The 13,391-nt window shown below is 52.6% G+C and overlaps 1 protein-coding gene; it reads left to right on the top strand.

The window, feature by feature from the left end:
- The first annotated feature begins 234 nt into the window (after positions 1–234).
- On the top strand, positions 235–3,018 carry CHC_T00000376001 (hypothetical protein). XM_005710211.1 is given in 4 exon segments: positions 235–258; positions 400–1,727; positions 1,763–2,243; positions 2,244–3,018. The coding sequence occupies 3 exon segments, from the start codon at positions 235–237 to the stop codon at positions 2,241–2,243; spliced, it is 1,833 nt and encodes a 610-aa protein (XP_005710268.1). The 3' UTR covers positions 2,244–3,018.
- Positions 3,019–13,391: the final 10,373 nt, after the last annotated feature.

The raw sequence follows: 13,391 nt of genomic DNA, 5'->3' as shown, positions 1-13,391 counted from the left end.
AAAACACTTCCGCAAAACTCTCTCGCGCTACGCCTGCACACACCGTCGCTTTGCAAACCCCCCGCTCTTCCCCGCACCCTCTTCACCCCCCCGAGCCCGAGCCCGAGCCCGAGCCCAAAACCTTCCGCCCGAGCTTGTGAGAGACGCTCCGCTTCAGCTCGCTCCACCCCCGCACATCCACCGCACCCACCGCCACCACCACCACCACCACCACCACCAACACCACAACTCGCAATGGTGTTCGCCACGCACGAGGCAGTCGCCTCGCTCTTCATCCCGTCGCCGGCCTCCTCCACCCCGCTGCGCCTGTCGCACCACCTGCGCGCCGTCGCCCTCATCTTGCTCACGGTCCTGCCGGCCCGCGTGCGCAACGCCGCCGTTTTCCGCCGCCGCCTGGAGACCGTCGTGTCGGACGAGCTCAGCCTCCCGGCTATGGCCCGCCAGCTTCCGGCCCCGCTCTTGCCGGACGCCCTGCGCCCGCCCTACTACCGCGCGGCCTTCGCGGCCGCGCTGCACAAGCCGCCCACCCCCTTCGATGCTCACCCGGGCACCAGCCTCCCGCCGCTCGACGTCTGGCTCACGTCCCTGTTCGCCGGGTCGCGCGTATCGCCCAGCGTCTTCGTCGCCGTCCTCGTCTACATGGACCGCCTGCTGGCAAACTGCCCGGCCTTGCAGCTCACCGCCGCCAACGTCCATCGCATCGTCGCCGCCTGCTTCGTCCTCGCCGTCAAGGAGCTCGAGGATAACCCCATCTGGACGCCCCACATGGCCGTCCTCACGGGCATCTCGCTCTTTGAGCTCAAGGGATTGGAAATGGCCGCCCTGCGCCTGCTCGACTACCGCACCTACATCCCGGTGTCGGAGTTTGAAAGGGCAGAGGCCATCTTCATTGCGGAAGCCGTCGACGCAGCGGAAGAGGAGGGTCTCCAGCTCATCATGACCCTCGCCGCCATGCGCGTCACGGAAGGCCTGGACCGCGCCATTGCCCACGTCCAGTCGTGGGACCACATGGAGCCGTCGCACCAGCAGCCCGCGCAATCCCAGGGCACCACGTGCGTCTGGACTCGCGTCCCCGGTGGCCCCGCCCCGCCCCGCGATTGGACTGTCAAGTTGTGCGCCACGGCTGCCGCGCTCGCCGACTTGCTGTTTCCGGGCATCCCGTTGCGCCCGCGCCGCACCTGCCAGCCCGAGGCCCTCGTCCTGGCCGCGTGGGGCATCCCTGGCGTCCTACGCTTCCGTGCCCTCAAGGGGCTGGTCCTCAACGCCGAGATGGCCGACCTCGACCTCGTCCTCCCGCCGCTCGTCAAGGGCGCGCATCTCTCGCGCGACCTGCGCCGCGTCCGTCGCACCCACAAGCCCGCCATGGGAAGGACGGGCGCCTTTTTGGTCGCCGAGCAGTGGGACCTGGTCCAGCCCGCGGACGAAGACGACGTGCCGCTCTTGTTTGGCGAGCGAGCCATCCTCACTCCGTACCGCGACGCCACCTCGACGCCTCCGTGCTTCCGCCCCACCCCACAGCCGCGCTTCGTCGCCCTGCCCATCCCCGACGACCCCCAGCACCCACCCACCCACTACCCGCTCGGCTTGGAGCCGTGCACTCCCCCACCAAGCGAGCACCTATGGAATCACTGGTGGGCGGAAAAGCGCCTCGCCCAGCTGGAAAGGGAGTTCGAGGACAGGGTCCTCCAAGGCATGGTGGACAACGGCCGCCTGTACGCCGTCGACTCGCCGCCGCCCACTCCGGCCGCGTTCGCCGAAGCAGCCGCCGCCGTCTCCTCATCGCCGCTGGTCCCGCCGGGCTTCACGCCCACCCTCTCCGCCGGCGGCGACAACGGCGGCGCGCCTCACGGAGGGGATACGCTGCAGTTTGGCAGCTTTGGGGCTATCGCGGGCCACAGCATCTGGGCCGCCGCGGCCGTTCCGCCACAGGAACAAGAGCCGGCGGCATGGCTTGCCCAAGATGTTGTTTCCGTGGCCGAGGCCGTCGCCCTCGACGTCTTGCAGGGCGACGAGGAAGAAGACAACGGCGCCGACGGCAGCAGCAGCAGCAGCGCCATGACCGGCACGGGCTCGACGCAGGAGGGGGCTTGCCCACCCCTCTCGGCAACCATCCGACGCCGACGCTCGACGACGCCATGGCACGAGCGTCGCGCAACCGCCGAAGGATGGAACGACGCGCCGAGCGACAACGGGACAGATGGCTCGGAGGCGGAGCGGCACAACGGGTCAGAGTCGGGCAATGACTGCCGCAGTTTCCTCGACGAGCTTCGAGAGGAGCGGGCCCGGCTCTCGCACGACCGCCCAGCCGATCGTCGTCCGCAACCGGCCAGCGTCAGGGGTGCTGGGAGCTCTGCTGGTCGCTCGCGACGGCGAAGGGCAAGGTACTGGACGGAGGCAGCGCTCGAGCCCGCCAACCAAGGTCCGCGCACAACGGGCCTTCGCGAGCAAGCGCCAGCGGCGGCGGCGGCGGCCTCAGGGCCTTGTCAAGCGGTCCCCCCACATCCACAACAACAACAGGGGGGGATCTCATCAAGAAGACTTGGGCCGGTCGCACCGGTCGAGCAGCTGCAGCCCGTCATCTCGGGCGAAGAGATGTACCGGGCCTTGGCGGGAATAGAAGTCTCGCCCCATGGTCGGCCACGGCCACAGCCTCGTCGCGATCAAGGGGTGGGATGGGGTCCAGGTCTCGGCGCAATCGAGAAAAGCGCCGGGTGGAGAAGAAGATACCGCCAGAAGCCACGCCGACGCACGCGACCCGACCCCACCAACGAGCCAAGCAATGCCGACCGAGGCAGTGGTTCCTCGCTGCGGCTCAACCTCAAAGGCCGCAGCTTGCACGGTCGGGTCTCGCACCGGCGTGCGTTTTCCGAAGTCTGCGGCATGCAAGCAGAGGGCGAAGAGACGGACGATAGTCCGACTGTAGTTTTAGGGTCGCGGTTCAAGGCAGCGAAAAGTAACTCCGGAAGGATAATAGTAACTGCCATGTAAAAAGAAAAAAAAAACGAATCGCAAAAGAAACGAGCAACCGCGCAACGAAGAAACACATTTAGAGTCGTCGTGCCATTAGAAACCTCCAAACACTTCAAGCAAAGTGCCAAACGCTTTCCCAATCTCCGTCCTACCCTCATAATCTTCCCCCATCCTTTCCCCAATCTCCTGCCCAAGCACGGCGATCCCCATGCACATCGGATCGATCGGGACCCCAAGCTCCTCATACACCATCTTCATAACCTCAACCCCCTTGTCCGAATACACCTCATTCCCCGTCGCGACCGCGTACGACAAGACCCTAGCAAACTCATTCAAATCCCTCCAGCAAGCGGTCGCCCTATACTCCGGGTGCAGCGCACCGCCAGGCTGATCGATCCCCGGAAACTCTCGCACGACCGTCGCCCTCGCCTTTTCAATGCCCGCGTCCACGTGCACGCGGATCGCGTCCGCGGCGCGCGCCCTCGCGTCGCCGGGCGTCGGCAGCAGCCTCGCGTCCACGAACTCGCCCTCCTCCTGCGCGCGCGCCAGAAGCGCGCACAGGTCCGCCGACGCCTTGCTCACGTCGAACAACGGGTGCGCCTGCTGCTCCATTATCAGCGCCCGCGCCCGCTCGGACAGCGCCGGCTGGCAGCAACGGACCGGCGCGCGCGTGCGAGACACCGCCGCAGACAGCGACCGATGCGGCGCCGCGAGACGTACCCCGACGCCCGCTACAAAGGCGGCGGCACATGGTAGGAGCGGTCGGTACGGAGGCGCGTGGCCGGAGCCCATTGTCGATACCTGTTGACGGGGGCTGAGTGATGGGCGCTCGGCTGGACTGGTGTTCTGTCGGGGACGGGGCGGCTGCGGAGCTTTACTCGCTGAGTGAGATTTCAATCACCGCCACTGGTGGTCGTCTTCTAACTCGTCGGTGGCTACCAAGGGTAGCTAGAGAAGGGCTCACACGGGAGGCTGAAGCTTTGAGCTCAAAGACGAAATCGATGCTCTTCGGCTGGGTGCCCTATGCACAGTATCCAAGGGTACCAACCAATCAAAACCACGAGGTGGGCGGCTGGCGCCGATATGAGGAAGAAATCTCACGTGGAAAACGGCCATACCGAATGCGTCTCAAGGCTCATGCCCCAGCAACGCAGGACCGCTTATGGCTTGCACAAGGCTCTACTTGTTGATGACGGGCACCCGTTGACGAGGGCAAGGTTGCTTCAACCAACAATATCACCCTCGACACTGCACATGCGCACTGTACGCAAGGGCATGGCTTGTCCTTAGAGCCATGGCGCTTCTTTAATGTCTCGCTTTTAGGTAGAATGGTTGACAAACAGACACCTCTTCTTCAGTATTCTCGGCAAAGTACAGGACAAGCCGATCAATACACACAAACGAATAGTAAGAAAGTACTGAAAGCTCTTGTGGCATCTTGGAAACGATTCTTCTAATCAAGAAGAGTTTGGTGTCGGGGGCCCCTCTCGACACCAGCTGAGGGCGGGTGGTATAGTCGTTACGGCCTATAGAGCGAAACGCCTCACAGGCATCGGAGGCTGCCCTTCCCATACCGCATCAGCCTAGGTGTTTCGATCTGCAAGCTCGTAGAGAGGGCATCAGTGCCTTGAGAGATACTAGCAAATCGCAGTGCTAAGTCTTCGGAGCAGAGCACCCATCGCAGCCTTCCTTCATGACATTTTTTCTGTCCAAGTCTACTTTTTAGCCGTGCTCTGAACCCCCGCGGATCTCTCCAAGAACAACTACCTTTGAATAGTGAAGAGGTCGCTTCGTGATAGTCACGATGGCGTCGTCCTCCGTGCTTCAAGAAACTGTTTCCGAATCGTTCGAAGATTGCAAAACGTCCTTTGACTTGAGCTGGAATCTCAGCATGAAGTACTCCATGTCCTCGGTTAAACAGTCGCAAACGCATGAGCGCTCCTACGCAATCGCTTGCAGGTCCAAGTCTCACACCGGAGTGTCGCAGAACCTACCGTGACTGCAAAAGGTTGATCCCCATGTGGAATCGTTATATCCTCTTGAAGGACGGTATTACTGCTTCTTTTGCAAAAAAATCATCTCCACGAGAACGAATCCTCTTGGTGTTTACTACGGTATGTGTGTGAGCTGGCTGTGCAGTTAATATTTTGATGCTGGGTCTTCGCAGGATAGGGTGTTTGGGTACAATGACAGAAAAATAGACCTTTTTCCGGCGTTGAGACAGACTAACTACAAACTCTTTGCCCTTCTCAACGAACAGCGAAACTAAGACGCTTTCTTAGATTGCATTTGGGCAAGGTTAAAGCAGGACATACGCATTCTATTCCACGAAAATGCATACGCATGTAGCAATCGCTGCACTTCAGTTCTGCAACGCTTTGGACGCGGCGGCGACTGGCAGTCAAGACTCATGTGCCACTGTGTTCAGCATGAGTTGAGGAACGATGCAGAGCAAAAAGATTGAAGGTCCAAGAGATGGTCCAAGAGACACCACTCGGAAAGGAGATTGTTGGCGTTGCTGCAACGTTTGCGCCGCTAGAGACAGAGAACAAAGTGATGTGGACAGCTGGGATGCGAGAATTGCGTGGAGATGGGCCAGTAAGCTCCGCTGTCGTGTCGGTAAACATGAGCTCTTCCGTTGGAAGCACACGCGGCAGCACAGAGAGTCCTTCCCGGCAAGTCGCGGTCGCGGAAAAGAGCAACAACACGACCGTGACAAGAAAAGAAGTTAGATGGAGGAAAACATGACGTGGGGAGAGAAAAGTATGCAACGAAGGAACACGCGAGAGCGCAAGAAGTGGTGGGGTGGGGGTGGATGGCGACTAGGTGCTCCGCTTCAACATGTGGTGTAGTGTGCTTGCAAGAAGGAATGCGTCAATGGTTGGATCTCCTTAACACATTCAGACACCGATGTGCCATAACAGCCCTGGTCCGGCCCTATCCTGCCCTTCTATCACGGCCTTCCTCTCCGCTACGTACACTGTGCAGGTTAGAAACATGTCCAAATTTATCCCGTTTCAACTACCTTCATCCACGGAACCTGTGTGGATTACGCGGGAACGCCTTCCCTTCATTGCTTGTCTCAGTGCTCCTCACGCTTCTGCACATCTCTCGCCCGCCGCGTTGCTTTTGAAGGCCTGTACACATCCATCACTCTAGCCTCCGACTTCGCCGCACAGCATCGCCGCTAGTTGTATCTCTGTGCACATCTTTTCGTGACCCGTGCGTTAAGATATGGCAGGACAGAAGGTTCCGCCTTCGAGAGAGAATGCCCAGCACGCAGCGATGTACCCCATCCCTCAGCTTCATATTGCAGTCCAACTACCCTTTTCTTCTGGACTTTCAACTTTCCTTTTCTCCAAAGGCGCTTGTAACGCACTACCCCTCTCGCTACTAACGTAGCATCAGGTAAATTTTGCGACATCACATTGCTTGTTTCTGCTTTGTGAGTATCAAAGCAATGAGTGTCATAAAGTTTACAGGCAACTGAGAATGTTGTGGCATCAATGTCACTTCATTCGAGAAGAAAGAGGTACTACCTTTTGTTGGCAACTACAACCGAGCTTCATCTTAGAAGGCCACGGAGCAACGCATTCATGCATAAGCCGGGAGATCCTTTCTCTTCGCCATCGCCTTTTCAAATCTGGGAGCGTTTTGGGGGCTTCAAAGAGAGGGTTGTCAGCAAGGGTTCAGCTGTTGCAACTGGTTTTCTCTTTTAAACTGGCGTGCGACTTATTGAAAAGCATTGTTTTAAAGAAACCCTTGTAAGAGCACAATGCTTTTGCAGCGCAACAGGAGGTCTGGGAAATGAAGGTGTGTGAGGGTTGCATCGATTGTGGCGCAGTGGATATTGGAGTTCAAAAGGACTGATAGAAAGAAAAAGACTGTCCTTTGAAAGGACACCGGGGAATGAAAGTGGATGCGGAATTGTTAGGGTCGCCGCATGCTTTAATCGTTATTTGTTACGTCTGAAAGGGGTTGAGAAGTCAGATGGGTGGATAAAGCCCACCTCCTTGGCAAGGTGACCGAATGTGTTCGGGGGGCGTGTATTGAATGGGATGCGAGATCCTCATTGCGGATAACAGCGTTTCGCATTCCTGTGCCGATAGGATTGAACGTTGGAGAAAGTGGAAGACGAAAAGATTGCCATTGAGGCGGGAGGGGTCGCGGCGGAGGTAGTGTTTGTACTTTGAAAACTTCTATCCATAGTATGTAAAGGAAAGGGCCTCGGCCTACGGATGGCAAGATTTTTTTGTGGCTTTTGCCGTGCTTATGCCCCTTGAGAAATGGCAAAGTGCATGGTTGTACGTGGTTTATTAAGAAGTAGGCATGCACAAGCAATGTCGCTAACTCGAGATATATGAGACGTGGTAAAAAGTCTGAGAGCAAGATTTGGGATGAAGGAATGAATATAGAAGGCGTGACGTGCGGCGTTGGGTTGCGCGTATGGGAGAGGACCAAGCGGGACAACAAGGATGATAAAGAGGGAAAAAAAAGACTTGGCCCATCTTGGCTATCTCACGGACCCTGGGGGGACGTGGTTTTATCGTGAAGTGTAGCATCGTTGTCTAGGCAGCGTGTATCGTGTGGAAGGGCATATGGCGCTAGCAAGACAGGCGATAGTCGCAAACGATGCGAGTGGCCTACACATCGGATCTATGCAAGAACGATGTGTAGTAGTGCGGGCGGCAGGATGAGCCGTAGTGATGAGGAGAATGGCATGTTGTTGAATGCAGTTGCGAAAAATTCCGTTTCTAGCATCTATCAGACCATTGTTCTCATATGAGGACAGTTTTCGACATATTTTTTTCTTGACTTGCACTTTCTCGACAAGAAAGAAAAATATATCCCTGCCACCGTGCAGTACTTGACTTTGCCATGGGACCAGAAAGACGTTTGTGAGAATTTCATGTTCTTCCTGGTCGTTTTTAGATATGTCCGGAAAAGAAGCTTTTTTAAACCACCTTGAACCGCATGTAAAATAACTTTGAAACCAAAAACTTCAGTTTAAAAAGGAACTAGGTACTCATAATCAATCTGCATTGCATTCTTAATCTTTCGGCGTGTTCAAAGCTGCTATCCCAGTGTTCTGCAAGATGTTATTGCTGAAAACAAGCACGTTAAGGAAATAATGTCCAAGATAGCTGTTTAAATAATCAATTTAATTTATACAGTTTTGCAAAAAAAGCTGTCCTCAGATGAGGACATGTCCCGGTCGGTCGGACAGACACTCTACAGCGTAGCTAAGCGGAAGAGAAGGCCGCAGGAAAGAACACTTTTCGATAACGAACGAAGATCTGTTTTCTTGAGGAGGTGCTCTTCTGCATGTAGCTTAAAAACGTGGCGATTGCCCTTTGTCTTTTTCGCTATCTAAAAGTAGTCCGCGTAGAGTCCTTTTCCGGCCGCGGGATGAAGCACTCATTGGCTAGGGAAACGCTCTTCAAACTGACGTGATAAAAGGACAGAGAACCAACTATAGCTAGCACCTAGAGGGACTGTTGACGTTTCGAACGTCGAAATTTCTTGCCCGACAGGTTGAGTGGTGCGCAGCAGGATGGTCAGGTTTGAAATGTTAGTCACGTTAACTATTTACAGTGCTTCTGAGAGGCATGTAAAGCACGTTGCCATGCGCTTGCATAAGGAGCAAATTACTTTGATTTGGCGGAGTACGCTTATTGATAAGCGTCATCGACTGATATCAGCGATGCCGGTTCTGTAAACGAAATTATCTCGAGCACATTGTGCTCTAGACCAATTCAAACATGATGCGAGTGCAGTGCTTCGATCTTCTCACAAAAACAACTGTATATGTTCAGCCGCCTCGAGCAATGCAAGCTAGAGAAACACAACTAGCGGATCTTCAGCTGTATGCTACGTGCCCGAAGTGGTACTGGACACATGAGTACTGTTCAGTATCAGTGCGTGTGTGCGAGTGGACACGTGTACACGACAGCCCATCAACACTCCGACTCTCATCACTCGACCTGAGGTGCGCCTCGCATTTGCACGAAACCACGCTGTTGCAACAGAAAAGCAAAACACATCACAGGCAACTCGTTTCTTTCTCAACTAATTTAAAGGGTGAATCCTGATATATCGATTTCCAAAGGATGTGTCTACATGAAAAGGGGACGTGCAATCCCCTCGAATTTCCAATTCACCGCCGGTACGTTGAGCACATCTGTTGCAATACAGCCACTCTTAAGACAGCATAGAACGGATACGCTCCTCTGGCCACAAGAACGTGACAAGTCCTAGCTGCTGTTGAGAAGAAATTGTGAGGTTCAAATGCCTCGACAAGCCCAGCGACAGTGACCTTTTTCAAAAGGGTGATCACTCAATGCCATGGGGTAAAGCCGAATGAATCCTCATTTAAAACATCGAAATTCCTTATAAGACAAAAAAAGCTTCGCTGTCTACGGACATGTGATGCAGGCCTGTAAAAAGTGCAGATATTGGGACCTTCTTCATACAAGTTGTGCATCATATTGTAGTTGCACTTCTACTTCCTTGTCTCGATGAGAAGGCGGTGTCAACCATAACTCAAGTTACTATCGGCACGAAATAGTTTTTTGTGTTTCCATGTTTCCATCTTTCTAAGAATTCCATCTCATTCTTAGTTCACTACAGACTTCTTTGCAAAAAAAAATAGCGTACGGATGTGGTAGGTTTTTATTCTTCTTTTTCCACCATCATGATGCGGTTGTTGTGTGTAATTTTCGGACGTTTGAGGATTAACTGAAAAAAGCTAGATATGCCTTGAGACAAAATTATGCTTTATTGGAAAGAGAGTGCTGGACATCGTAGTGACTTTCCAAACGGTGCATGAAGTAACTACATTATGAGGGGCGAGTGTAATTTTAGTGGTTCTTTGCAACTTGTTTTGTTCTGTTCTAGCAAACCTCATACCATGGTTGGTGCTAACTTTTCAAAGAAGGTTCTTGCTCTGGCTTTGTATGGGAGCAACCGATTCATGGACAATAAAGCACTAATTCCAACAAGTGACATTGACAATAAGGACACTCACACATTTAGGAGTGTTTTAATATCGTTTGTATTGAATGGGATGGAAAACGTCAGAGGTGCGCTTTTCTCTCAACAAAAGCCTGTGAATCCCAGCTGTCCATACCAAAGCTGAACACGTGAAAATGATGCATGCGAAATGTATTCACATGCAGATATCGGTTTTACGAGGCCTCTCCACATATTTGTTTTGATTGTTTCTAACCACAGTCATGACGTCCTGACATGAGCCCATGATTTGGCACATGAGAATTCTCTCAACAGAGGATCAGAAGGTGTTCCGTGACGTAGGTAGTGATGCAAAACTTTTGCGTCTTTGGATGTGTAAAGGAGTTGCAACCATGATGCATCTTCGCGGTTCATGATAGTGCGAGGAAGTTGTTGTGATAGGCGATATGGTCATCGAGGTACACCAAGTCCTTTTATGTCCCTCCTTTCCAGTGTCAGATATTGAGAAAGGGGGTTTCGGTTGGATGTTTCGCAAACACTCACATGTCTGAGCTAATTTGAAAAGTTTAATACAGTCGATGAGAACCGTTCGTTTTGATTTCCGAATATCTTTCTGAAACTTGATCAATATTGAATAAATGAATCGGCGGTTGCAATATTTGGAAACTGCATCGTCTGCGTCGCCGTATATGCACATTCACGTGGATTATGGAGGATGCCTGAGTGCGCAGTCTTCCAATTACTAAAGAGGTTCATCTTTCGAAAGCTTGATGATTAGGATACAAAAAGAAGCCTTAACTTCTCTTAAGTTTGAAGAACAACAAAAATTAAAAGAATGCGTAGCCTATGACATATACAACATAAACTAGCTCCAAATAAGACGCCTAAGAATCCGTGGTCTCAAAAGTTCCAATCTGATATCCCAGAGTGTGTTAGGGTTTCGCCAGGACGCCTGGAATAGATGCCTTCCAGCCGTTATACATGGCCGAGACATCATCGTAGAGCGTTGATTACCCTTTTCAAACGAAAGTTCAGCATCAGAGTTCAGCGATGTGTGGTATTCGCCGAAATTGTGCCACTCTTGAGTAAACTCACAACGTTTATGGACCGGAAGCACCTTAGTCAAACTAAAAATATCAAAATAGTTATGATATGGACTCTGCTTGACGAAGTAATTCGACAAGTGTTACAGACTATGTCAGTATATGTTGAATTAATGCCAGCAAGTTTAGAGAGTTCTGTTGCAGGTCTGTTCAGGTTTTTAAAGAATGTTTATAGAACTCCAGGCATGGACGTTTTGAGAAATCATGGGTGACCCCAGGATTTGAAGACAGCCGCTTTCAACCTCACAAAATGGGGTTTTGGACCGATGCGGTGCTAAATGACCTTCAATGATAACAGGGCCCATTTCGAAGTATAGTCTTAGCAGTGGAGGTTGGTGGCAAGTGGCAAGCGGGAGGAACGGGAGAAAGCGAAGGCTGGGATCGGATGCCATAGAATTCTTAATTGCAGCAACGCCTAAGAAATTGCCGTTTTGTTTTTTTTCAGATCCAGAAGTCCTTCCTCTGGCCCTCACCCTCTGACGCGGTACAACGGCAGCTGTCGAAGAGGGCAGTATCCGATAGAGCGAGAGAGCTTACTCTGCACCTACGATCCACAACCCTAGAGTTAAAACCGTTATTGTGATGTGGGGCTCTTGGACAATACAGAACGGTCTGGCACTTAGCGACCCAGCATTGAATGTTTGAGTGCACAAGCAGTGCTGGTTTTGAAAGAGCGTGGCAAAAGCTCAGAACAATCGTCGCAGGCGAGAACATAAGTTCTCGTTGTGTCCGCCATACGTCTTGCGTATGTGCCGGTCCCATGCAATGCTATTTTCGTGTTTTGTTCTTGCTCCTAAAACCCAGTATCCATGTCCTCCACGGACGCAATGGTACGTTTCAAACAATAGACAAAACGTGGCAATCGCGGGGCTGTGGTTCGTTTTCTCGTTCTCGTTCCTTCATACGGTAAGTTACCTGCAACCTCTACAAAAGCGACTCCCTCTGCGCCATATTGCATCTTGAATGAGGGGCAACAATCGTACAAAATCGAGCTATTCTTAAACATAACACGTTTCAATGGACACCCTCAATCTAAGATCCACAGTTTTGTTTCACGGAAATGGATGCATCGCTGCTTCCTATACTGTTCTTTGAATTCTATCCCCTCTAGTAGAAGTGACCTGTTGGTCAGGATGGTGCGATCTCTTCAACTTTGTTACATTGAGCAGACGTTATAAAGAAGAAGGCCTGCTCCATAGTGTTTGGGAGCATTGTAATTAGCGTACAGTATTCCAACAGGCAAGATGTATATATATGCACACGGAGCAACACAGTCCAATGTTGCGACCCTTACATGTGTGGGGATCGCGAAAACAGGAACCGGACCACCAATTGCAGACCTCCTTATCAACGGGGAGCAAATTTTCTACCTTGCGTTTTTGTTACTGACATGCATGTTCAGTGATGCAAAACGGGAGTGGGACGGGGGAAGGAGTACAGATGAGACTCCAAAAATCATTTACCGCGCCGAGCCGACCCAAGATAGGGTTTCGGTCGTGGGCTCATCACCACCCTGTAGTTTTTGTGGTGCAGTGTCATAAGCAGGGGCGATGGATGGTTGCGAAGGTGCTTTATTGCACGGGTTGATATTCCATGATGCGATCAAAGAAGCAGCGCAAAGTCGTCTTTCAGAGTACAGGGTAACTGATACGAAGTCTCCCGAAACCAGCTGCCGACCTCGCAAGGGATGCGACGATGGGCGGGCCAGTGTGATCAGTTTGCGTCCCATGCGACAAAAACAAGTAAAATATTAGTTTACCAGTCTCTGACTTACAATGTATACCAAGAGACACACGCACGGATGAGATACAGTGGCTTGTTCTGTAGAAGATGCCTCTGTTACTTGTCTGTTTCTCGTCACTGTGACAAGAGAATTATGAGATATTGTAAGCGGGGTAGATATGAGAGGCGAGGCGGGGACGAAATCGTTGTTCCAGGTGCGAGTCGCATGTGTGTCTGTGCGTATATGCGTACGTGTTTGGGCACCTTCTGACCGTAGCTGTGCCTTATGTGAGTGTTGCCGTTTTCAGTTTTCTTGGCGCGCCAGGCAGGCGGTGGGGGTTTTTGTATGGTTGTTGCTTGGCTCCTGGCTCCTGACACTCCGTATATACTGATGAGTGTGATAATTATTGGGGTTGCATAGGAGTGGCGTGTGTGTAATCCATGAGCTGGTTCCAAAGTGGTTTATGCGTGTGGGAGTGAGGCAAGGAAGGTTTTCACTACATACCGGACACATCAGTTGCCGTATTCTAGGCTGAGGACACCACCTTGTCTGGCGGGGGGGGGGGGGGATGATAAAAGAATGAAAAGGGGAAAAAACAAGGACATCCCGGGTGCCTTTCAATG

Source organism: Chondrus crispus, genomic scaffold (genome assembly GCF_000350225.1).
Source record: "Chondrus crispus Stackhouse genomic scaffold, scaffold_507, whole genome shotgun sequence".
Taxonomy (NCBI): domain Eukaryota; phylum Rhodophyta; class Florideophyceae; order Gigartinales; family Gigartinaceae; genus Chondrus; species Chondrus crispus.
This window is presented reverse-complemented; position numbering and strand designations above follow the sequence as displayed.